At 40.8% G+C, this 27,226-nt stretch overlaps 1 protein-coding gene across 1 annotated transcript in view; it reads left to right on the top strand.

Moving 5' to 3' along the window:
* cacna1db (calcium channel, voltage-dependent, L type, alpha 1D subunit, b) overlaps window positions 1-27,226 on the top strand; it is a 68,666-nt gene that overhangs the window by 18,395 nt on the left and 23,045 nt on the right. The window contains 17 exon segments of the mRNA XM_076090735.1: window positions 11,446-11,585; window positions 12,232-12,374; window positions 15,048-15,200; window positions 16,278-16,474; window positions 18,519-18,622; window positions 18,926-19,095; window positions 22,305-22,379; window positions 24,039-24,123; window positions 24,301-24,327; window positions 24,840-25,000; window positions 25,139-25,364; window positions 25,570-25,777; window positions 25,889-26,009; window positions 26,156-26,270; window positions 26,416-26,476; window positions 26,601-26,661; window positions 27,079-27,223. Coding sequence (XP_075946850.1) covers window positions 11,446-11,585; window positions 12,232-12,374; window positions 15,048-15,200; window positions 16,278-16,474; window positions 18,519-18,622; window positions 18,926-19,095; window positions 22,305-22,379; window positions 24,039-24,123; window positions 24,301-24,327; window positions 24,840-25,000; window positions 25,139-25,364; window positions 25,570-25,777; window positions 25,889-26,009; window positions 26,156-26,270; window positions 26,416-26,476; window positions 26,601-26,661; window positions 27,079-27,223 — 2,192 coding nt within the window.

Raw genomic sequence — 27,226 nt, 5'->3', positions numbered from 1 at the left:
TCAACCTTGTTACATCTAACCGCCCCACCACGTGCTCCCTTGACCCGATCCCCTCCCCTCTTCTTCAGTCTATTGCGACTGAACTCCTTCCTTTTCTCACCCACCTCATGAACACATCTCTTGTTTCAGGATACTTTCCCACGGCTTTCAAGACTGCTAGAGTCACCCCCCTTCTGAAGAAACCATCACTTGACCCCTCTGATGTCAAGAACTTCAGACCGGTGTCTCTTCTACCCTTTCTTTCCAAAACACTTGAACGTGCTGTCTTTACTCAACTATCCTCCTATCTCCACCAAAACAACCTCTTGGACCCTCACCAGTCCGGGTTCAAAGTGGGTCACTCGACTGAGACAGCCCTCCTTGCGGTGACGGAGTCGCTTCATGCAGCGAGATCTAACTCTCTCTCCTCTGTCCTGATTCTCCTGGACCTGTCTGCGGCGTTTGACACTGTTAACCACCAGATCCTCCTATCCACCCTCGAGGGGATGGGCGTTTCAGGCTCTGCACTCTCCCTGTTTGCATCCTACCTGACAGGTCGATCCTACCAGGTGTCATGGAGGGGCTCTGTGTCGGAACCACGCATACTGACTACGGGGGTTCCGCAAGGCTCAGTCCTGGGCCCCCTTCTCTTCTCGCTCTACACAACATCTCTGGGTTCTGTTATTCGCTCGCATGACTTCTCCTACCATTGTTATGCCGATGACACCCAGCTGGTCTTGTCATTTCCCCCCGGGGACACTCAAGTGGAGGCACGCATCGCTGCGTGCTTGGCTGACATCTCGAAGTGGATGACGACACACCACCTCAAGCTCAACCTGGACAAAACCGAGCTACTGTTCCTCCCGGGGAAGGGTTGCCCGCACCGAGACCTGTCCATCACCATTGATGATACCGTGGTGACGCCAACTCGGACTGCGAGAAACCTGGGTGTGACCCTGGATGACCAACTGTCGTTCTCAGCAAACATTGCATCGGTTACACGCTCCTGCAGATTCCTGCTCTACAACATCAGGAGGATTCGCCCCTTCCTCACTGATGAGACGGCGCAGGTGCTAATCCAGGCTCTTGTCATCTCCCGCCTGGACTACTGCAACTCACTACTTGCCGGAGCCCCGGCGCTGGCCATCAGACCTCTGGAGCTTGTCCAGAAAGCTGCAGCTCGCCTGGTGTTCAATCGCCCCAAGTTCTCCCACACAACTTGCCTTCTCCGTTCTCTACACTGGCTACCTGTAAGAGCCCGCATCCAGTTTAAGACTCTGGTGCTAGCCTACAGGGCAGTGAAAGGAACAGCTCCTTCCTATCTCCAGGCCATGGTCAAGCCCTACACCCCGGCCCGACCACTTCGCTCTGCTACCTCGGGGCGACTGGTTGCCCCGTCGCTCAGAGGTCCCTGCGGCCGATCGACCCGGTCGCGGCTGTTTTCTGTCCTGGCCCCACAGTGGTGGAATGAACTCCCCACTGACGTCAGGACGGCAGAGTCGCTGCCCATCTTAAATAAATAAATCACGTCTCCATGTTTCTCTTCTCCTGTTCTATGAGTGCTTCAGGACAAAGTCGTTTTATTGACAGCCTTCCTTCCTTTGCTGGAAGAATTGAACAAAAGGTAACATGTAGAAAGTGGAAACAGTATGCTGCATGTGGGTTCAAAATCAACCCAAATCGACTCCAACGTTATGCAGTTTACAGCAGCTTTGGAAACTCTTTCTTGGCCAATTTAGTAAAACAATGCAGGTAGCAGCCAGTGGGAAGACAGATGATTCATAGTGTTTTCTAATTTCTTTCATGCTGTAAATCCTGTGCATCCTGAGAGTAAAAGGTCGGCTGCTGATTCTGGATTAGACCAACTAAAGCTGATGTACTTTTTTCAGGATTTCATGTGACCTCTCTTGTCCATTTTTCGTGCAGGATCATTTGGGTTTTTTGTCTTTTTTGACATACTTTATCCTACCAAATTGTTTTTTGTTTGAAAATGACTTTCAATCTTCAGATCTTCAAACATAAGCAAAATGTGCAGCTCTAACCTGCAGCAACAGGAGGAGTGAAGATAAATAACCTCTCATTGAAGCATCCATAATATAACCACATCGGGTTTTCTCACAAATATGTGCAGAGAGAGAGATAGACAGTTGAGCAACGGAGACCTAATTCCTCTGTTAACAGCCCTGTACTCTATGACTGTGTGTGTGTGTGTGTGTGTGTTTGTGTCCTTAGTCTTTGAAATTGAGCATTTTTAGAAACGTTTAGAATATATTACAACAACAAACACAACATTTAGATGTATAAAATGGCCTTAACATCACTTCCTGACACGACATCCTTGTACAAGACAGATGCTGTAGATTTAAGAAAAACACTCCATTAGTCTTTTTAGAACAAGAAGCGCACTAATGGAGGAGATGTTAGTGACTCTATTGTTCAGCCTGTGGTCGTGTTCTGGAGCAATCAGCATGAACATCCTCAGCCTCTCTGGCCCTCATTAATCTTATTAAGATCAATGAGAACACAGGCTAATAGGAGCTGATTAGCCTGTCTCTGGCCGCCTGGCTGATTCACCTACATGCACTCGTTCACATGCACATGGCCTCACAGACACTAGCACACTGACACACTCTCATACGAGAGTACACCGACATCCACCGGGAAAGTCGGTGGGCAGAGACAGATACTGACCGAGAGGCGGAGCCGAGGTACTGTCATCATAACAACTCGAAGGTATTGAGGTAAAAAATACAAGCCGAGCTCGCAAATATCAGACTTCAGACTATAGCTCAGTTCTTGACAATCAGAGATGGTTCTTCGCTCCTGTGTGCTGAGGTATCACTCACACACCTGCAGATTATGACACATCGAGTCCTTTTACCCAATGGTACTGTGATTATTTACCATGATACCATGATCTTAACTACAAAAATACAGTACATATGTATCCCATCTTCTATTTAATTGTAGGAAGATATTTTATGAAAGATAAATAAACACAATTACTGTCACTATTTACCACTAGTTACATTTGACAAACTTAATAAAAGTAAAATCCTGTATTGGTACATTGTAGCAACGTATGTCTTCAGTCCACTTGACCACCATTTTGAAGATTCAAAGATTTTATTTACCACATGATCCAACTATGTGGAGTGAAATGCGATGTGGTATACCCGTGTGCTAAAAGATTAGTATGCAATAGAAAAGTCGTTATCAGAAAAAGAGTAAAAATTGAAATACAAATTATAAAATTCAAGATGAACAATATATACTGTATAATGCATATCTATGTGTATAAAAGTTTTCAAATGCATATTGTATATTGCGCATATAGTGTAAAAAAAGTCACAATTCTATTGCAAACTATATAAAACATTTTTGCACACGTTTAAGTGCAAAATGTGCGAGGCAGTGCAAAGGATTCACAGAGGACAATATGCTAAACAAGGCTGAGGGTATACAGAGGTCAGAGTTCAACATCCTGGTGGCCGGAGGAAAGAAGCTGGAATAATCTATTGCTGGGTTAGTGAGGATCCTACATAATCCTGCTCGCTCGTTCTCCACTATCTGGTCCTCCAGAGTGGGACAGTAGATCTCTGTCTGCTCTGCTCAGGACAGTAGAGCTCTACAATCGGTGTTCTTCTTTACTAACAGTTCATTTAAAGTGCTGTAGGATTTATTCATGATATGGAATCTAGTTCATGAGGTTTCTAATCATATTTAATGCAACTTGTTTGCTGATCGATGTGGATGAATATAAATAAAGTTTTGTTTAAAATCAACTTCCTGTTTACATCATGTGACTCAGGCTGACATCATTGCAGCTCCTGTTCACAGACAGAGTATTATGGGATGCAACAGTACCTGTTGGGTGGGGTGAAGGATGATCGGGTTAGACTGAACACAAACACACACACACACACACACACACACACACACACACACACTGAGCCACATGGCATTGAGTGTTATGTCAGCTCGTGTTATCATCAATGAGGGTAGTGACATCGCATGACCCTGTGTGTGTGTGTGTGTGTGTGTGTGTGTGTGTGTGTGTGTGTGAATCCCCCAGCTCTTCTCTCTGATCAATTTAAGCACATACACACACACGTACACGTACCAGAATATACACAGGCGGAATACAGTCACATGAAAAACACATAGCAAGTCAGTCAGTGCTGAAATCAGAGTTTGCATGAACGGTCAGACAGAAAAGAAAATGTCAGCTCGTCAGAACGTCACTTTTTTATTGTACAACTGTAAAACAGTTAACAACCCAGCTCTCTCTCTCTCTCTCTCTCTCTCTCTCTCTCTCACTCTCTCTCAGTCTCAGGTGACTGGATCTGTGTCACCATGTGACTTAATGTAGATGACATACTGTGAAAAGATATTTTTTTAAGGTTGCTGTTCTCAGAACAAGCTGCACCGCTCATCCAGACGAATTGACGAAAATATGACAGACTTTGCAGATGATTTAGAATTTTAAGTGTAAGCTTTACAGGTTCAGATTGTACTGGGAGAACATACACTACACAGTGACATGAAAACCTATGATGTGATAAAAGTCAGATTATTTTATTGTATTTACTACAAAGGTTGTGTATGGACCAACCTTGGTGTTTCTTTCAAAGTAAATGTATATATTAATATCTATTCTTTACACATTGACTAATCATTTGTTAACTTCAGTGTGTAGGTTATATTGAATCTTTTCTGTGTTTTATTAAGGGGTTTAACTTCACCCCTAACAAAATCCACCTTGGCATTTATTTATATGCTGTAGATGTAGATATTTAAAAAAACCCTTTTTAAGCCTCAATTGTTTTTGAAATAACCCTAACCTAAGTATCTAAACTGCTTTTGAGCCACATAATCAAATAATACATAATGAACTTCAACCAGTCTTTGGTTATAAGAGGAATGTGCATGAAATCAAGCATACAACCCAGCCAGTATCACGTGCTGTTTTTCAACTCAAAATGTCTAATGGCTCCAATAACAAGTCATTAGAATGCACATAATACAGTCAAATGTACGGCAGATTGATTCTGGTTTATTGATGATGTGATACTCTGTATTGATTTGCAGTTTGTGGTCACAATATAATTGTGAAATACAGGAAATCATTCTGCATAATTCATATGAAGGGTTCAGCTGCTCATCATCGCAACACAAACATTGTTTTTGAGAGACAAATAAACCTTTTTCAGACATTCTCAATGTGTCTCTCAGAGGCGGTGCACCTGAAGCTGCTCTAGTTGCTTTAAAATATACGTGTTTTAATTTGGTAAGATGATCTGTAAGGCCACTGATGTGTGTTTTAGAGAGTTAAAGAAGCACTGTTCTAAAAGACGGTCACTTCTCACAGATCTGAAGACCAATGAGCTTTCTTTTTAAATGGAATAGTTGAACATTTTGGGAAATATTCTACGCTTTCTTGCTGAGAATTAGATGAGAAGACCTTCTCATGTCTGCAGGTTAAATATGAACCTATCATCAGCAGACGGCTAGCTTAGCTTAGCACAAAGAGAGGAAACAGGGGATCCGCTTCCCTAATTAATATATAATATTTTATTATATAAAGAGTAAAAACTCCTTTAATATAACAATAAACAAGTTTGTATTAAGTCGATCTAAGTATGACGATAAGAGCCTTAGACCCAAAACATATCTCGAGAACTACATTGCTAATGCAAAACACTATACTGTAGAATCCATGTAAGAGATTAGAGAAACAAATTCAGAACCAGACGGATAAAATCACATTCAGATAATTAATTAGGTGGTCATGTGTGGTGGGACAGCGCAGAAAATGAACTTGTTGGTATAACTGCAAAGATTCACACAACATAATGTGGCGCTTGCAGAGTACAGCCAACTCACCATTGCTGCGACCAGTTTGTCTTATTGGAGAACACAGTTGTACAGCCTGATACAGATACAGAATAAAGTAACCACAAAAACAGCTAAATGCAAAACAAGCCTGGGGAGGAATCTGGTGTTTTCCCTCTTTGAGCCATGCTTATATTTCTTTTTGAGTTCACCTCTGGGTTCACAAACAGTGAGCTGATGGACCATAAACTGTCATACCCTGTTTCAGACTTCCTATTTTTTTTTGTGTCTTTAGACATCAATGTCACTGATAGTCTTTCCTTCTGTCTGTCTCGTCTTCATCTGTCCCTCTATCGTTATCTTTTCGCTTCACACCCTCCTATCCTTCCTTCCTTCCCTTCAAATCTTCTCTCTTTTTTGCAGTTTCATAATCTGTTCCTCCTCCTTCCTCCCCTTCTTTTTCTCCTCTGCTCTTGTTTTTGTCTCTTCGCCCCGCTGTGATTTAGTTACTCTGATCCTTTTTTCATCAATTGCTTTGTTGCATTTTTCGAAGCCACGGTGAAAAATAGTTAATTACTATCTCCATTTCCATCACAAATAAACTATCATGTGCAAACTTTACATTTAGCCAGTTTACATTATCTCCTGACAAAAGGTTTTTACTAATGTACTGGGATATCCTCACACAGCATGCTGGCAAGCTCAGTTTTCACTACAAGATTTAAGTTTGGAAACAGCCCCTTTTGATTTAGCTTGGCCAGCTATAGTACCAATCAATCAGCCAACGTAACCGTGACTCGCCTTCTCTTTAAAATACTGAAACTCAGTAACAACTACATGCATTTTGTCAAAACCAGACATTTGTTTATTCTGACAGTTTAGGAGATGTTTCCAGAACAGCTGTCATGTTTTCTGGATGGAACATGGTTGAAAAAGTAAAGTGAGACAAGTGTAGGGACTGTTCATGTTGATGTCTGAGTGCAGGAGAGTTCAAACCAGCCGTCTATTGTACAGCTTGATCTCAAAAGAAAGTTGTTGACTCCTCTTGACTGAAAACATGCTCCACAGTCTCTGTCGATCCAAAAACATCATCTGGACATTTTGTCTGTCCTCTATACAGAGACTGTGAGCTCTCTTGGCTTCAGCAACCAACATTTCTTGTCCAGCTCCCAAAAGAGGAGATTTGGGAGATTACAGGAAGCACTGCTCCTCCTTAAATCAGTTAAGCTTCTTCGTTATGTGTGCCTGGGCCTGTGTTGTGCTGTCGTTAGTAAAGACATCTTAAAGCTGAGGATGGTAAAGTCGGATGGAAAGGAGAACAAATGCACTTAGTCCTCTGCTTTCACGACAAACGTAGCCAGTGGGAATTAACGACTAGAAAAACATGGACGTACATGTTCATGTAATTTTCCATAGTTTTTTTAAGGGACTTCATGTAGGCCTTTTCTTTGGGATTACAACTCAACGCCATGATGTTAGTTGCAGAAGCCAGTAAATCCAAATTTGGGCTTTGTGGGTGGATCCTAAATGGAGCTGTAATTGGATGATCATGATGCAAAAACTGTGAGGAAAAGACCTTGAAATCCAAGATAAGAACAACCAAACACATGTTTGCTCCTTTTAAGTCTAAACATGGTCTTAACGGAGCATTGGTTTTTAAAATCACCACCAACACACACATAAGAAGAATTAGATACCAAATACTCAGAGAAACAAAATGTGAACTTCTAAAAGCTACTTAAAGGATCTTTAACATTTGGTCCTTTTATGTGTGCAGCTCAGATATAAAGGCACCTGCTTGCTGGCTTTCATAGAGTGATAATGTATTATTTTGAAAGTGTGCAGTGCATCGGTGAAAACTCCTATTTACCCGACAATGTGTGCTGTACAAGAGGCAGTTGTCTTGAGTATCCCAACTTCAAGTCTCATCCTCTGCCCACACATGAAAAAAAAGCCTGATTTCCATGGCAACGTAATCCCTATCACAGCTGTATTACAAGCACAGAAGCAGATTACCGCGATGCACCGTAGCGTAGTGGTCTTCACTGGGTTTAGACATATGAAACAACAGCTGGAACGTGTTAATTTATCTTTTTTCGGGAAGCAGTTTACATGAAACAAAACCAAATAAAAACAGCTCTCTAGCTCTCCGAATACCAGGCTCCACACAGGAGGGTTGTCTGTGGAGAAGAGGGCTGACAGGGTTTCGGGTCTCTCTCTTTACACCTCCTGGTCAGCACTCAACCCCACTCTAATGCTCTCACACCAGCGCCACGTGTCACTCTAACACTCCCGCACTCACTTACTATCCACAAACCCATCTGAGATATAAAAGAGATTTTATTTTTTGTTATGTAACATCATGACATGTGTATTAAAGCTATCAGGAGGCATGTAATAGGGCAGAGGTCAAAGACGATTTCTTTTCTGCGTATACTTAATTAAATCCACTTCTGTACCCTGCAGGGAGGAGGGGAGGGGATGTTGCATGAGCACAAAACTAAACTGTGGGTTTTAGTGCAAAATGAGTTTCTGACGGGTCTCCTGACTGAATTGGATTATTTTGAAAATATAGTGCATTATGGTGTAGGTTAGAATAGATGACCGGTTCTCTCTACACCAGTTTGTTCATTTATTTTTTCTATTACTGCTTACTCAGTTAAAAAAAATTAAATAATGCAGGCTGAGCTAACCACAGTAATTACAACTCTTCCTATAGCTGCTTCATAGTCAAGTCATAATCCAGCCCTTTCGCTGGAAAGCTTTTAATATGATGCAGCAGCAGGAAGTGTTTAGTTTTCATTAACAGCATTGCACACATGCACCTCTCCTCCGAAAACTGCAGTCTGCTGCGCTTGCTCTTGCAGCGTTTTATCTCCATTATTCATTGTGTCACACTTTTATTTTTTTCCGTTTTGAGTTAGGTGGTTGTAAGTCAAACTCTCTGTCAGTTTATCTTGCATTATTTTGTATAAAACCAAGGAATACAGGGTAGTACAGTGGGACATGTAAGAGAGCGTCTACTGATACTCACTCTAGTCTACAGATTTTTAAGCTTCCATGTAACCCCTCATCACAAAGGACGTCTTAAAATTAAAGTGAATCACTTGATTTAACCATTAGTCGCAAATTCAATTATATTTTATATATAGTAGTAGTGCCTCTATTACTTGTGTTACAAATAAATTCTATATTCAGGTAATGAAAGCAGTGTGTAACTGAATGGTTACATTCATTTTTTGTTAGGTGTTCATGTAATTGCTTACTCTTCAGTGTTTCTGTTGTGTGTGTGTGTGTGTGTTAATTCAGTATGTAAGATCATGTGAGCGCTCTATTTGTTGTCTCCATTGTCCTGCAGTAATCTCCATTCTTAAGATGCAAACATGTTGATTATCAGCTGCACTCCCCCAGGTCACGACCTGAATGCAGAGGGCTGAACAACAGATACACACTCATACGCACACACCGTTTGTCAGCTGTTCGCTAAGCAGAGGAGTGGACATTTCAGACCTATGTAAACAACAGTAGGATGGAGCAAGAAGGTTGGATGGGGGCAGGTGTGTGTGTGTGTGTGTGTGTGTGTGTGTGTGTGTGTGCGTGCTTCGGAGGCTCTTTATCAGTGTTAAACAGCTCTCAGTTTTGGTGCCTCTTGACCTTAACAGGTCATCACCCAGCTACTGTAATGACACAGTTTACACCAGGTAACAATTAGGACAAACACATGGCCATTGTAGAAAAATAAATATCTACATGGCAGCTGAGATGTTCGGCTGAAGCATCTGGGCCTTTTCTGCAGTATGAAAGGACTGTTGCAGTGATTTTGCATATTTTTGTCCATTTACTAAGCATTGGGAATATTTTTCATTACTACTGAATATTTTACAAATCAGGCAGGAGGAAAGGGGCCATTGGCCTCCCCACTTTAGGCCCCTAGCTCGATTTGGCGTTGCGGCCGGTGTGATCCCGTCCCGAGACGGTCTCTAGTTCCGGTTTATGACTTAACACTTGCAAAAGCCTCAACCTCATGGTCACCAAAGTCAGTATGATTCATCAACTGGGGACCATGAATGTCTGCACAAAATCTGTGGACCAAAGTTGTGGACCGACATTGACATCTCTAGAGCTTTGGCGCGAGCATGTTTAGAAATGTATGCACCCTTGATGTACGTTGTAAAGGCTTACACAACTCAATTGATTGAAAAAAATGCATTCTAAAGTCTATAGCTGACGGCATGCAATGATTAATAGTCAGCATTTGAACAGAATATACAGTACATGCGGTTATGGAGCATAAACAAACAGTAGGTGTTGTTTTCTTACAATGGCTGCTACACATCCTAACTGCGGCTATGTCACCATTGCCAGAAGCGTTTATAATCCCTGTGCGAAATTGTCTGTCTGGTTGGCTTGCGGCCTTTCAGAGGTGTGTGTACTACTGCGGGTCCCTTGTCCACTTGGGTGGGTGTGAAGTCTGAGTGTGTGTGTGTTTCTGTTGGTGTCAGTATCTTTCAGTGGGCATGAATGTGTCGGTGCGAGTCTTTGTGTGCGCCTTCTGTGTTTGTGTCCATTAAATCAACAGGAAAAGTGCTTTGCTTAATGGTTCTTAAACCTGCCGACTCACTAACCTTTTGCTTTGAGGGAGACAGAGACAGAGAGACACACACAGATAGAAAGAGAGGGAGTTTGTATGGGAGCGACACAGAGAGAAAGGGAGAGATATGTAGGAAAGGAGTGAAATGTGTTTCCCTCCTTGTGAAATAATGCTCAATAAATAGATGTATGTGGATATGTCCAAATTCAGGGACCTGTTTCTGTTACCAGACACAGTGTTACCATGGAAACATGCTGATGATGCAGCAGGACATACAATACGACTGAAGAATTTGAATATTTGGCCCTGAAATACATTTTTCATAGATCATCTATGAATCAAACAGCGCTGGTAATACTGTGGCATCTTTTGAGTTTGGTTTGTCTGTTCATGCAGTGACCATCACTGGTCATGTTAAGCACCCAGTTCTTCCTTTTATTCCAAACTACTAATGTAAAATGCATCACTTCCTGTGCTGTGTTTCTGAGGAGGGTCACTGCATCATGATGTGGAGCAAGGCATGAGGGCTGTAATTTCATACAGGTCTTCTCCACCCACATTCCTCCATAAAAAGCCAGTGTTTGGCATGTTTCACAATGCTGCTGCTGCTGGATGAAGACCTTGAGCTCTCAATGTGAGAGTTATCTTTGCTTACTAAATGACGAAGTTCCTGTTTGAGGTTTGAACGTTTTTTTGAAACAACATACATTTCAAAATGTTTTGTGTCCTTTCAGCATCAGCAATAAACTATGACTTATGACACATCATGTCTTACAGTATGCTAACGTGCGTAACGACAGAATATGTTAAATTACGTTTATAAAAATGTTTTTAAGATACTCTTCTGTTTGCCATGCCAACTGTTGTGATAACCAGGGAAATGTTTTCTCTGTTGTTTTGTCTTACGCCTTCTTGCCTCATCGTCTCCTCTTTTGGCAACCTCCATTAGTAGGCTCACAGCAACTTCTTTTGTAAAGTTTGGGTAAAGTTAGATGACTAAACTGTTCTCTTTCTTTTATTTTCTCCCTCTCTCCACACAGGAAACAGTGGAATATGCCTTCCTGATCATTTTCACAATAGAGACATTTCTGAAGATTATTGCTTACGGTCTGGTCATGCACCAAAACTCCTACGTCAGAAATGGCTGGAACATGCTGGACTTTGTCATCGTCATAGTGGGGTGAGTTCATAGCAGCGCATGCGTGGTACGTACGCGCAAACACACACACAGTCATAGGCATGATTCCACACAGACACAGGCAGATTATTTCTTACATACACTGAAGCTTTAACGATGCACGTTATCGCTCATATACAGTCCCGATCAATCAAACCTACATTTTTGAATTGCACAAGCACCTTAATTCAACATTCAACTGTCTGTCATTTGCGTGGCTCCCCAGCTTTTCATTCTCATCATATTCAGTAACAAGATGGCAGTAATATTTAAAAACATGTGCACACACACACGTATGTACACACATTCACACGCATGGCCTTGTTAAGAGTGATCAGTAGACCACCTGGCCCCGGCAGGACTTTAATGTAAACTGTGATGGGGTGTGAAAAACTAAAGGTAAATATGCGCAGACATAAAGGACTCACACATAAAGCATATGAGCACACCCTCACACACAGGTGCATGTACACAGAGACAGGTACAAAGAGGACACATGGCTTTGTTTTTTGCTGTCTGACTCTTGCTTTCATGTGCTTTGCTCTGTTTTCATGACATCTCTGTCACTGCTCTCTTCTCCCTCGCCTCCCTTTCCCATAACTTCTCCTCTCCCTCTCTTCCCCGTTTCCCTCTCTCTCCCCTCCATCAGGTTGTTCAGTGTAGTTCTGGAGATGATAACCAAAGACGCTGACTCTGGCGGCCAGTCTGGAGGCAAACCTGGGGGGTTTGATGTCAAGGCCCTCCGAGCTTTTCGCGTGCTGCGACCCCTTCGCCTTGTCTCGGGGGTTCCTAGTGAGTTAACACAGAGCTGGTTTTAGCTCTTAAGCAGTTTTAAGACAAGGCTTGAGTTACATTTTTTGACTTGCACACACTATTTAGACCTTTAATCAGGTTGGCGTTGGGTGGAGTTATGCACCCCAACCCAACCTGGATATGAGACATCTGAAATGATCCCAGGTCACCAAATTCTAGATAGGCTACGAATAATAATAATGGCTAAAATTGTGTTCATACAGCTAACAAGAGAGCAATATATCTATAGTTGTTAATGACCCTATAATTATTCGGTCACTTGTAATTCAGCATATAAACCTGAACTAGGGAACTCTTCACATTGGTGGCACCACAGAAGATGTTACCATTTCTAATGTCTCATCGTTTTCCCTGAGATCACAGATGACGTCATCAGTTCAGATAAGAAATATTATAAATAGAAAGAAAAACTGATAAACCCAATGAGCTGGGTTTAACCGGCTTTGCTTAGATGGAATGCTCCATCCCCCACACTTTCAGAGTTCCGTCTTTGGAACTGGTCGCTGTGCATTTTAATATCAGTTAAAACTGGTAGAATAGATATCCACAGACTTAAATCTATGCAGAGTAAACTTTATTTTTAGCTTTTGTTATCCTGCATTATCCGTTAAAACTAAAAGCAGTCATTGCAATAACATGTGATGCTTACTAATCCAACTGCTGTCCCAAATCTTTGTGGTCTGGTTTCTCAAATAACCACAGTGTCCAAAGCCAATACATCATTTTATTTTGCTCTGTGTTGACTGATTTATTCATTTATTTTTTCATTAACAGTACTTGTGCTACACCTCCTTTACCATAGAGTCTTGCTGGATTTTACTTGGTTGAAAACAACTTTCAATGCAGTTTAGAAATGGGCTAAACAAACAAAAAATAAATCCCCAAAAATAATCGTGCAACACTGGGGCAGCTCTGTAGCTCACTTGGTAGAGTGGGGCCCTATGTGGACTAAGCTTTATACATTAAGCTCCACTGACTGGCCACAGTCTGATCTAGTCTGTGGCCACACAGACTAGATCAAATTACAGTATAACAATTTTCCACTCTGCCAGGCGACTTTGTGATTGCATTTCCTGCTTAATTGTGAGATGACATTACCTATCACAGGAGTGTAATGGATTTTGACAATTAGGAGCCTGGCATTTATAACATTGGTGGAGGCCTAAAAAGCTGCCACCTTGTTAGACTTTCTGAGACACATGAATAGAACAGAGCCATTGTTAATGTTAATAGTAAGACCTGTGCTTTCCCTACTGTGACGGGACAAAATGTTTGCAGTGGAGAAGGCCTATTAGACTATCATGGGTTTAATTTGTAATCTTACATAACAGAATATTAAAACATTTCGTTCTGAAATGCAATATTTAAGTTCATATTTATTTCTTCCCATTTATTTATTGATAACAATAAGTCAATTGTTTTTGTCGGGTTGGAAACGACTGAATACTGCCCTCTACTGAACACAGCATTCATTGCTGGTACCTATGTGACTGTGGCCAAAGTCTGTCATTTGTATGTCGAGCTTGCCAGACAATTAGTGTTGACACATAAACTAAAATTGGAGTGTTAGCTCAGTGAAAAAAAAGATTTCTTTGTGCTGGTATTTGCATCAGTGTATACCAGCTAGCTAACCTTTAGCCAGTAGAAACTGTACTGCTGTCTCTATTAGATTCTGACACAAGCCGGTGGTCTAAGCCCAAGCCAATATAGTGCAATTGAGATAAATTTCGGAAATGGGAACAAGAAGATGTTTAATGTTTTTGTACACCATCCATTCTACGGCCAACAGTAATGCTGTTTGTTTGCTCCTTTGACTGTGGCTAACCGCTGTAATATTAACTTAAATATTTGAAAAGGAAAAGGAAACTTCCCTTCCTGCAAAAAAGAAGATCAGGAGACACAGCTTCCTTCACTATTTCTGTCCAGCTCATAGTTGACCTTCCATGAAGTTGCCCTTATGTGTCTGCATTCTTTGAGTTGCCATAGCAATGCATTGTCCACATGGTCTCAGGGAGGAAAGGACCCCTAATCTAGTTTAACATTTGTCTCTGTAGGATGGTGTGTGCGGTTTAATTAAGCTGTGATATTTCGGCTTGTTTGCTAATGCCATAGAGGCCGGTTTGCTGGCTTTCATGTCTATTCGGTGATATCATGAGGCTTTGAAGAATACAGATAATGCCATGCCTTTACAACAACGCATAGCTTTGTGTGTGTATGTGGCTGTTTACTTTTCTGTGCATATCATTTGTCCAAACAATTGACTTGAGAAAATAATCAGTCATGATTATAATTGTAAGTTGCCGGCCGTTTCTGGAGTTGGAGGGGAGAATGGCTAGCTAGGCTAATGACTGTTTAGCAAAAAACAAACTAGATGAACCATTCTGGTCTTTTAGTTTGGGATAATGGTATTCTTCTTCTGCTCTAATGTACACAATATATATATTTTGATTAAGACTACCTTTTAGAGTTTTATTCTGCATTGAGCGTAGAGGTCTGTTCTTGCTGACATAAACACATATTCAAGGGTTGTTCATTAAATAAAATAAGGAACAAATATACTGTTCCTGCTTTTCTCATATTAGTGGCAACTCAAATTTGGGAATTCCTGGGTACACAGCCCATTAATATGTCTGTCATGTGTTCCCTTTGCAGGTTTACAGGTGGTTTTAAACTCCATTATTAAAGCCATGGTTCCCCTGCTTCACATCGCTCTGCTGGTCCTCTTTGTCATTATCATCTACGCCATCATCGGCCTGGAGCTCTTCATTGGAAAAATGCATGCAACATGCTACGTGATACAAACAGGTATGGTAGTGCCTATAGCAGTTTTCTTTGAAATGTGTGGTTTTCTTTGATTTTGGTTTCATTTTGTTTTGTCTGATTTTACAGCGAGCTTTCACAATATCAGACTTTTTACTACTATTATTGAAAATTTGAAAAAAATAATGCTGTCAGTCAAATTCATCTGTGTGGCTGTTTAAATCACAGAGATTTGTGGGCTATATAGAAAGTATCACTCTCTGTTTCCCCCTCTCTCATACACACCTTTCTCCTAATCTCCCCCTCTTTCTCGCTTTGATCTGTTTTGATGTGTTTGCTTGTGGACGTCAGGAGAAGCATTCTAGACTTAAGTTGAGAGTTCATGACTGAGCGAGATGGAAGCTCCCTTTAATGCCCCCTCGCTCATGTCTGCTCTCTTTGTTGTGAGCAAGGCACTTACTGTTGCTTGTGGTCCTCATACGTGTGGATGGAGGGGGACATGTGTCCACTACAAAACAATAGGATCTGTGTGTGTAAAAGCGTGGGGAGGAAGTTTAACATGTTGTGGGCTCATTGACTATGCATGTGTGTCTGTAATGTTTATTTAATGATTGCATGATGACAGAACATTTAGTAATGAAATGTAACCTAGAGGACTTTATTCAGGGTTACATGAACTGCCGATCTCTGTGGTCTGGTCTGACTGTGATTAGCTTAAATAACTGTGTTTTATTCTCTTCTTACAGAGTAATTATGACGATCATAATTCATTTCGGAAGCTTTTTCAAGAAAAATCAAAGGAAAATGCTCTTAGATAAACGGAGCAGGAGAAAAGAAAAGCGCAATTATGAAAAATGAATACAGTCAAAAGAATGAAATGGTAATAGGAGGCTAAGACAATGTAGATGATAACCAGTCAAAGGAGATGATAAAATAGTATGATTAAGACCAGTTTTATAATGGCAGTGCTGTAAAATAATTTCAGTACAAAGTGAGATTTAAGAAGAGAAAAAGCTGTCATTTAAACAGAAGGCTTCGTTCTTTTAAAAAAAAATCTTTTATTATGCGCCAGCTACAATTCTGTGGATTTGTCGATTCATCTGTCTAACTCTGTGCCCCCAGGTGCCCTCGCGGAAGAAGAGGCCACGCCATGTGCGGTTTCAGGGCACGGCCGCCATTGCCTGCTCAATGGTACGTCTTGCAAAGAGGACTGGCAAGGCCCCAACAACGGCATCACCAACTTCGACAATTTCTTGTTTGCCATGCTCACTGTGTTCCAGTGCATCACCATGGAGGGCTGGACCGACGTTCTCTACTGGGTAATCTGCCACTCTGCATCCAAATTACTCTGATGAAGCCCAGTTGGGGCCATCATTTTAGTTTAATAACCCATGTGTGTCACTTTTGAGATCTTTGATTTTGACAAAACCTTGTAAAATACTGTGTTACTTCCGGCATGTTTAAAACTATGTCGATGTCATCATTTTTAAGGTTAAAGATGAAAACAAGGTGACATATTTTTCATGACTACCCCGTATAGAACTGCTTTATTTGTTAGAAATATAATCAAAAGTTTCCTTATTTTGAATATAAGACGTTATATTTTAACTGTAGTTTTGAAAAATGTGACATGATGAAAGTAATGTGCATTGATTAGGCAAATTTATTTGTGCAGCACCTTTCAGCAACAACAAGTGTTTTACATATACATTAACATTTCATTATTTTTTATAATTTGTTATGTAACATGGTTAAACTTAAGATGATTTACAAAAGGGTTGTTTCATACAGGACACAATAATGATGTCTGGAGATAATTTACAAGGTTTAACTGAAAATCTGCGAGCTACAAGAAACATAACTCATTGAGGCCCTCAATATATAACATCTCAAATGACATTCGGTTTCTCTCTCCTACAATATTCAAGCTCATATATGACTGAAAAAAAAAAGGCAGGCTCACTTCAAAACCCTCAGCTTCTCATTAGCAAAAATCAACAAAAGCTTTTAATTATCCAAAAACACTCAGCATTGAAGCCCAACTCAGGATGAGTTTTAATCAGAATCCACCCACACCCTTTTATTGATGGAGACCCTCATCTATGAAATGATGAACCTCTGTGTGTCGTCCTTTCTCTCTCCCTCGCAGACTCTTTACTTCTGTATGTGTTACCATGGCAATCCCATGCAAATACTGCTGTCAAAGTGCTGAAAGAAGGAGATAAACCTTAAAGCAGGATAGATAGATCGATAGATACAGAAATCTATTCAATATCTTGGCTGTATTGTGTTGTTGCTGGAGGCAGAGTCGAAGCATTGAGTTGTCTCTTCCTTGCCAGCTGGTGTGGGTTGTTTTTTTTCAGGAGTAATATGAGTTTTTAAGTAGTTTTGCATACATGCATGTATGGGACGTAGAAAAGTTAAGTGTCAAGTGTGTATAGGTTAACCAGACTGTATAAAAAGCCAGTGTGTGGTTATAAATGGACAAACTTCAACTTTCTCTTTGCCAAACAGCTTGATTATAATGCACTTTAGCTCTGTAGTGAGGTCATTTACCACATCCTCATTACTAAAAGATAAGTCATCCTCTAATATGTCCTCTCCTCATTACTAACCCCGTCGTCTCTCACGTGTTGCCCTCTAGTGGTCACGGTTCCTGCTCCACTGTTAGTCGTGGCTCTTTGTAGAGCTCTTTCCCTCTGAAGGACATTATGGACTTTGAACTGCCTCCAGTATTACTTACATTTAAAGTACTGGAGTCATGGCTCCCTTGAGCTTAGCAAGATGTAAAAAAAAAAAAGAAGTAAATTAAGAAAAGCAACACAATTATACTAAAAGCAGTACATGTGATTACTTACATTCAAAATATAATTGTTAAGGCTGTGCCTGAAAGTCAACTTTAAATACCTGGAGCATTCAGAAGCTATACATACTATCTATACAATACGTGTGGTTTATAAAGGTGCAGGTGAGTTGAGGTGTATTTTCTACTGGCATAAGCTGTGACAAATAGCAGCCACACATCATCCATCAGCCAGTCGTTGTTACTTGAATGGCTGAAACACTAAAGCAGCTGTCGATCTAAAACATTTGGGGGAATTACACTGGTCCTTGTAAATGTCTATGGAGTAAATGTACGAGATATTTGTCTTTTCATGAGTTGTTCGTGAGGGTCTTTGGGTTTCCTAGAGCACAGTAGTTCAATTCACTACGACAAGTTTTATGAAACAGTAAAGAATTGTATGCAATTTTAAAATAAATAAAAAAACATAAAAAAAGAAGAAAATATGTACAATTATGAACCAAAGCATATAAATAAACCGTGTCTAATATTTCTCCTTCTCTACTTGTGTTTCTATTTAGATGAATGATGCAATGGGCTTTGAGCTGCCCTGGGTCTACTTTGTCAGTCTGGTCATCTTTGGATCCTTCTTTGTTCTGAACCTGGTTTTGGGTGTGTTGAGCGGGTAGGTGTTGAGGGTGCATTTGTTTGTTTTGTGCTGTGCAAAAAGCTTTTAAGGCTTGTCTTGATGTGCTAAACTCCACAAATTAATTTCAAACACTAAGAATATTTTCAGACACTATATGAAATGGTTAAATACGTTATAATTAAAAAATATAAGTAGCCATATGATTATCAGTTCTGTGAACCTGAACAGGATAATAAGCAGGTTTAGAAAATGGACAGATTTCTTGTTTGGTGTTTGATCTGATCCAGTACAGTATTATCTGAATCAGGTTTTACAATCGTTATGCTCCGCCCTATCCAGAGAGTTTTCCAAAGAGCGAGAGAAGGCCAAGGCTCGGGGAGATTTCCAGAAGCTACGTGAGAAGCAGCAGTTAGAAGAAGACCTGAAAGGCTACCTGGACTGGATCACGCAGGCCGAGGACATCGACCCCGAGAACGAGGAGGAGGGGGACGAGGAGGGCAAGCGTAACCGTGAGTTTTCTGAATTTGATCAATTTTGTCCCTCTATCCGTGTCCAAAGCATAGAAATGAAGAATGCAAACAGAACTGTGAGTTGAGCCGGGCCTTAATAAAGCTCCTCTGACTTTAAATAATGTCGCATGTTTCTTTGTCTCATTGATAGTGAAAGAAGGCAGGTGAGGAGGGCAAACCATTACTCATCCGCCTGTTGTTGTTCCACTCGGACAAGCTCACTGATGCGTTGCCTTTCATGTATCATAAAGGAAATGTTCTATGTATCTGGGACAAATCGCTCTGGCTTCGCTAATAACACATTACTTTTTCCCACAATTAGATGTTGACCGACTCTTTTAAGCATGTGGAGAGTGGCCAAATAAAACTGACGCGCTGACAGGTTGCACTTAGAAATGACAAACAACCACAATCAAGTCTTATATTCAGTACAAAGGGACCGTATCACATGTTGCAGATTGTAAACAAAACACATGAATGTCACCATACAACGATGCATTTAATAAAATATATCTTTCTCCAGGATGTGCAGTTTGGTAAAACAGGCCATTTCTACAATAAGGAATCCAGAAAACAGTTATTGTACCAAAATGAGACATTCGCCACCTAAAAAATTCACCTCACGAAATCTGACTCTTTCTCTTCTGGCAAAATGAGTTGAGTGAAGCAAACATAATACTGTACTTTGTGTTGTTTTGCTATTTTACAGTACCTTTCTATTTTCTATTACCTTCATTAATTAGGTCAATATTAGAAATATATACTTCCTGTTGTTCCTTCTGTTTGCCTCCTGAATATTGATGTGAACCACAAAGTGCTGCAGAATCGGTCTGTACTACACACATAGATGCTCATGATTATCTCGATGAGTGCAGACGTAAACTCTCTGCAAGTTAGGGCAGTTGTGACCCCCATTTTGTTGAACCACCAACCACATGTGCTGCTCACTTTCCTGCATCAGTGCTGCTGGATTCTGAAAGGAAAACTTCTCTTCGGGAAAACTGTGACATCAGCCACGGTGGCGACTTCTGAGGTAGCACAAAGAAAGTGGGCGACAGCAGTGCCGTGATTTTCGGTCTATTCTGTGGTGTGGCCTTGTGTGTGCTGTTGCCATGACAACGCACCGGTAACTGTGGACGTTTGTGTGTGTGTGTGTGTGTGTGTGTGTGTATGCATGAGAGAGAAATATTGCTTATTCTGATCTTGAGGAGGCTTATTGTGGGAACAGAATGTTTGCACCCTGTTTGGTTTTCCGGTGAGAAAAAATCCAATACAGAATTCAAATAATGTATTTGACCTTTGACCGGTGCAGTAAACTGAAGGTGGTTGCTGCAGACAAGTTCTTTGTGTTTACAGCTGAAATGAGGTTTGACTTCAGTCATTTGATTAAATGATTGATATTGAATGATTGAGCTGTGGGTCGTTGTATGAAGCGTCATAACAGATTCTTGACAAATGCAGTTATGAAAAATTGCAACATGTCTTCAAGTTCTCTCTTTGCTGTTCACCTTTAATCATCGTATGTTTTCTCCTTATATAAGGCCATGCATTTCATTCCTTAATCCTAAAATTGTTAAACCACATTTACATTAATAACTTGAAAGGTTCAGGATTCAGCAGAGTGCAGACCTCAGCCAGGTGTGTTTGCAACAACCACTGCTGTATTGATTGATTGAATGAATGAATACAACCCTTAATTGGCAGTTCTCTCTTTAAATTTCCCTGTCACCCATCACTTACATAAAAGACAGAATGATGAAGGAAAGGGGATAATTTACACAGCTGCCTTTTGAGATGATCAGTTCTCCCAATGCTCGATGTATCCAATTCACAAGGACATCATTAAAAACTTGCTAAAAAATATAGAAAAGTCTAGGTTAGCAGCTGCTGAAATTACTTACACATTCATTTCTTACCTCACCGCCGTTGACTTCAAGCAAAGCGGTGACGGTAATGAGTATCAGGCTTTCCAGTTCCATACTGATTGATGTATAGGTCTGCTCACAGGTCAATCATTTCCTTTTTAATCACAAATATATTTTGTTCAATGGGATGGGGGCTAGCCGTTTGAGGCTACATGCGCAGCTACTAACATAATACACGTGACTCTCAGACCAAATTGTTGGCGGTAGAGTTGCATTGTGGGTAATGTGGGTGGCAGGTTTTTCACACTGCTACAGTGCCTTTAAACCTTTTACAGTGCGGCCAGTGCATATGTACCTGTCATGTTTTTACATCCTCCAGTAATTGCCCTGCTTCTACCTCTGCTGCTGTTGTTGTAGACACCCAAGACAACACACTAGCTTTCTCTCCTTAACTCCTGCAGCGACTGTGTGCCTTGTAAAAAAAATCGTCTGTAGATTATTGCTAACAGTAGTTTTTTTTCCCCTCTTTCTTCCTTTTTGTGTCTTCACATCTTCTCTTCTTGCGAGCAGCTGTTCTATTCTCTGCTTTCAATCTTATGTTTTCTTTCTGAATTTCTGTTTGCTGCTAATCCTTTCCAGTCTAATATTGTATTCATTGTTACTCTGTCCAGAATTTATAGGGCTAAAATAATGCCCAACCGAGGGGATTTATGAGGCAGAAATACAGTAGTATGGTTGGTTTTTAAAGAATTGCGACCAAGCTATATGTATTGAGTGGGACATTCTACAGTCAGCACTCTCAGTACAATGTATTGTCGACTCTGTTTCAAAACTTACTCAAACATATATATAAATGGCTTTTCTGAACTGCACTTTCTTGTTATTTAGCGGCTGACATAAACGCCAATACCGGTATATCTGCATTAAGCTAATACATATGAGCCTGGCTGATATTAAGTACTATTAAACAACTATTCTCTACTACATATCATCTTTCAGTTAGCAAGTATCCTGTCTAAACTGTGCTGTGAGTTTCTATGCTAATGTCAGCACTTAAATATTGTTAATACCCCAAAACATTGTTCCTTTAACCTTTCTCTTTCCTGTTATGTGTCAACCCCCTTCCTGTTAGCAGTGAATGATTTACTGTAGTAGGAAAAGATAGTCTTTTATGGCTAGAGGATATTACTGTGTCCTGTACACTTGTTTGGTAGCTTTTCCTGGACATGGTAGCTGTGTCTGTGCTGTAGTTTGTATTGCAGCTGTCTCTCTTGTTCTGCCGCGTACTGACTCACTGCTTCCTCTACTGTCTGGCTGTGTGAACTGCATGTTGGTAACGCCAAGGGGTCACGCTGGCTGACCTCACTGAGAAGAAGAAAGGGAAGTTTGGCTGGTTCACTCAGTCCACAGAGACACATGGTAAATGCGTTTGTGTACGCGTGAGTGTCTGGGCATGTTCATACGGGACAGTTCATCTTTGTCCTGGAGGGCGCCTCTGCTTGCATGTGCTTTGCTTCATGCTTTTGTTTGTGCTTTTGTGTTTGCAAACCCTTTGTCGCATTAGTCAATGTCTAATCCTTACCATCCTCAACTTAAGCAAATCCATTTCATGGAGCACATGCACCTAATCATCAATTATCAATACCTCCTTTTAAACTGTGCGCCACATCCCAGCAGCACACACAGCCTTTCTAGTGAAATATGAATCAACACTTTGTGTTGTACAACAGGTGAGAAGCTGATGGAGGGAAAATGTGCTCCAGCCTCCATGTCACAGTGGAGGGGGATGTGTACCGAATAGCAAGTTATGGGAAATGGCGCTTTCATTATCAGGAACGATAATGCGAATGTTACAAATAACACGCTCACGCAAGAGAGATTGCTATTCATCTTGAACAGGATATGAATCTGTGTAATGTTTAGCATTAGCACTTTCAAGTGGTAAAAGATACAGAAAAAGGTTTTTCAAACAAAATTTGAATGTACTTCTCTGTTGCGACATAAATGAGAGCCCTAATATCAAAAACTATGACTTTGAATGAATATCTCTCTCTAAGTCTAAAAATGCACATTTTGTGTGAAATTAGATGTTTCCAGACACTTCCTAACTTCTTAAACTTTATTTATTTTAGTATCAGTTTAAATATTGCATCCTGAAAAACATTCTAATGTATAGTAAAACATAGTAATGTTTTCAGTTAATCTCTTTTTAACTATATTTTGGGCTGGAAATAAACAGAATTGTCAAAGTATTTGTGTACAGATCTCTCTTCCAATCACCATCATTTTCCTTTCATTTGTCATTTAAAAAAATATGTTTAATGCATGTACAGTATATATGATTTCCAATATACTGTACGCTGTAACCCTGTGACTATGTAACTAATACTTGTTGCAGCATACAGACCTGGACCAAATAGTCTGATCAAATATATCAACTGGACAACGCAGTCAGTACTGAAAAGATTCAACATTCAACAATTAAACTATTTTATATGAGTAACAATATTTATATTTCCACTCGATAAATGCTTTAAAGAAATTACAAGAATTATTTACAAAGTCCAATTTGACTCAGGTCTGGCAGCATGTGCTCACTGTGACTTGATCTATGCAGGAACCTTAGAATTCATCATTTTTGGATATTGTTAGATACTCTTTCTTCGAGAACGACTATATTGTAAATTAGGAAACCCTGGCTGAATTAGCTTTTATTAAAGCCAGCATTTTTTATTTACACCTGCATTTTTTGTTTTCCGGTGGTTTGGCTTGACCTATGAGCTAATATTTTTTCAGCAGTTTATAGCGAAGGCTTACAAGAACTGCTCATTTTTTCTGTTGAGTCTTATAATAGTTTCAGTCTAATATAATTCTAAATAAGGAACCAAGCCAAACCAAAAAATGAATGCGTGTCAACAGGACAATCTAGTAGAATTTGAATTGTATTGGGAAACCTGTTTCCTTCAGGGCACAGCTTTTATGTCCTAAACCTCTTTGTTTCCTTGGCACCTCATAGTCTCACGTTACTTTTTCTTGTCTGTGTGTGTGTGTGTGTGTGTGTGTGTGTGTGTACCACAGCAAGCATGCCCAGTGAGACAGAGTCGGCAAACACAGAGAATCACAACGGAGAGGAAAACAAATCACCCTGCTGTGGGCCGCTATGGTGAGTGTGATATACAGTGTTGTTGCTATGATGAGCCAAAAAAAGAGGTTAATAAAGGACAGTCGATAGACAAAATGGCTATTGTACATATTAAAAATGTGACTCAAATACAGAGTGCACAATCACACATGTTGTTGCCCTTTTATTTCAAGTTGCCTCATCTTCTATCCTCCGCAGTCAAAAAATTACTAAGTCAAAGTGCAGGTTAGTACCTTGGTACTGTATGATACTGCACGGTTGATGCCTTCTTCATTCATATTGATTCAACTCATCTTGCATGACTCATTCTTATCTCGTATTTGAATTGCTCAGATCCCCGATGTTTTCATCTACTTTATTGCGATCGCTCCGACGTCTGTCATGTTTTGTATCTGACCAATCAGTCTTTATCCTGATGTTGCTGCAGTTTCATCATTGTGTTCCCCCCCCCCCCCCCCGTTTACTCACCTAACATCCACCCAGTACTCTTTATGATTCATATTTTACAGTGATATTGTGCTTTCATGTATAACTGTATATGTGAGAAAACATAAATCAAATACATACACAGGAAATCCAAAGTCAGAAGAGTTAATTCCAAAATTGGTAAGATTCAATGTAATTCTCGACGAAAGAAACACAAGTTTTTTATTGTGGTTGATTAAGTCGTATTTCTTGAAGTGAACTCTTCTAAATTTGGCCGTACATATCCTGACTATTGACTATTTGTCTGTCAGTCGTCAGTCGCGACGATGGAACCGTTTCTGCCGCAGGAAATGTCGAGTAGCTGTGAAGTCTGTGTCGTTTTATTGGCTGGTCATCATCCTGGTGTTCCTCAACACACTCACCATTGCCTCTGAGCACTACAACCAGCCGGACTGGCTGACCAAAGTACAGGGTATCTTTTTTTTTTTTTTTGCTCTATTCTGTTCTATTCAGGTTTTGTAAAACATGTATTCCCATCAGTTTTTCTTGACTTTGTTCAACTATGACATGTTTGAGGATTTGTTGTTAAAGTAAGTCCTCTTCTCTCCAGACGTAGCCAACAAAGTTCTCCTGGCGATGTTCACCTTGGAGATGCTAGTGAAGATGTACAGTTTGGGGCTGCAGGCGTACTTTGTGTCGCTGTTTAACCGCTTTGACTGTTTCGTGGTGTGCGGAGGCATCGTAGAGACTATCCTGGTGGAGGTGGCCATCATGTCCCCGCTGGGCATCTCTGTTTTCCGTTGCGTACGACTCCTTAGGATCTTCAAGGTTACACGGTGAGCAAAAGAGCGTCAAAAATGACAACAACCTCGTCAATACAGCAAGTATACATCACGCCTGAAGCAGGAGAATGTGGTCTTCATGCCTTGTCTAACCAATATTATCATTTTTACATGTTCCCCTCATTACCTTCACACCTTGTGTTTAGCATTCTGTGTGTCTATCCTTCTGTTAACTTGTTTTATATTTCTTCTCCTCTAGTCATTGGGCGTCTCTCAGTAACCTGGTGGCCTCTCTGCTCAACTCCATGAAGTCCATCGCCTCCCTGTTGCTGCTGCTCTTCCTCTTCATCATTATTTTCTCCCTGCTTGGCATGCAGCTTTTTGGGGGCAAGTTCAACTTTGATGAAACTGTGACCAAAAGGAGCACGTTTGATAACTTCCCTCAGGCCCTGCTCACTGTGTTCCAGGTACGATTTGCAAGAATTATGACAGTGACTGAGAAGCTTGTTCAGGATTCACATTATTGTCTATCTGGCATTGTAAGTTGTCACGCTCCCTCTGTATGTTGTGCTTGCCAGATCTTGACAGGAGAAGACTGGAACACGGTGATGTATGATGGTATCATGGCGTACGGCGGTCCTTCCTCCTCTGGAATGGTGGTCTGCATTTACTTCATCATCCTCTTCATCTGTGGAAACTGTATCCTTCTGGGCACAATAACACACACACACACACACACGTACACATTTCCACGCTTGCTTGTGTGAGAAAGTGTCTCTATATTCTTAAAGCCCAGGTGCGTCTTTCATGTGGCTCAGTGTTTTCTCCTTAAGTCACATGACCAGACATCCTGCTAAACGTCTTCTTGGCCATCGCCGTTGACAACCTGGCAGACGCGGAGAGCCTCAACACGGCACAGAAGGAGGAAGAGGAGGCCAAGAAGAGGAAGAACAGCGCCAAGTACAGCTTCGAACACCTAAATAATTCACATTTTATTTTCTGTTCCCGTCTGATCATTTGTGTAGACAGTTGTCACATTTGTTACAAGCACTTTTTATTGGCTTCTGCTTTGTTAGTTACTTCCTGTTTGATCTGTCCCCAACAGGGATACAAGCACTGATAAGAAGAGAGTTGAAATAATAGATGCCAAGGATGGAGAGACCAAGGTAAAAGACAGAAACTAGCTTTATATGTTTATAACAGACCGCCTGTCTTAAAGTGTCTATCTATATAGTTTTCTTCTTAGTAATTGTACCGTTTTATGACGCTAAACCTGATCCCTGTGTGTAGGTACCAGCCGAGGTCTTGCTGGAGGAAGACAATGAGTCATATCCTGCCATCGACTCTCCAGGTAGAAGTCACATATGTCACGAGTTAGGAAGGGGTCCACAATTAATCCATCAATTCATCCAATTTCATGGTGTTGTGATTGACTATAGGTTTGAACAAAAATAAAAATCAGAGGTAGACGTCTCTGGTGTTATTTCACCACCAACAGTCGAGTTGAGTTAGAATTGTGGCACAAATTTCAGCTTTTCCTACGGACGAGATGCAGCGAGGTGGAAAGCCTGCGGTACCTAGAACAGCTTTATTTAACATAAAACAAAGTTCTTAATTCATTCTGAGGGAGATCTCATTTTAAAGACCGCACATACCAAGACAATGACATACACTGAATTTGGTTTCTTCAGTAATGAAACTACAAATACAACTGAAGGACTGTTTTCATATGAAGAGGGATTGGACATAACTCCAGTTTTGTTCCTAGCTTGTGATGATGACGACGATAACGGCGTCCTCCCCGAAGTCCTGCCAGGGCCCCGCCCTACGAGGCTGTCTGAACTCAGCGTCAAAGAAAAGACTCTGCCCATCCCGGTGGGCAGCGCCTTCTTCATCTTCAGCAGCACTAACCCGTG

This window comes from Anarhichas minor, unplaced genomic scaffold (genome assembly GCF_050575085.1).
Source record: "Anarhichas minor isolate MPS153535 unplaced genomic scaffold, ASM5057508v1 ptg000003l, whole genome shotgun sequence".
NCBI lineage: Eukaryota > Metazoa > Chordata > Actinopteri > Perciformes > Anarhichadidae > Anarhichas > Anarhichas minor.
Note: the sequence above shows the minus strand (reverse complement) of the source record. Positions and strands in the feature narration are given on the sequence as shown.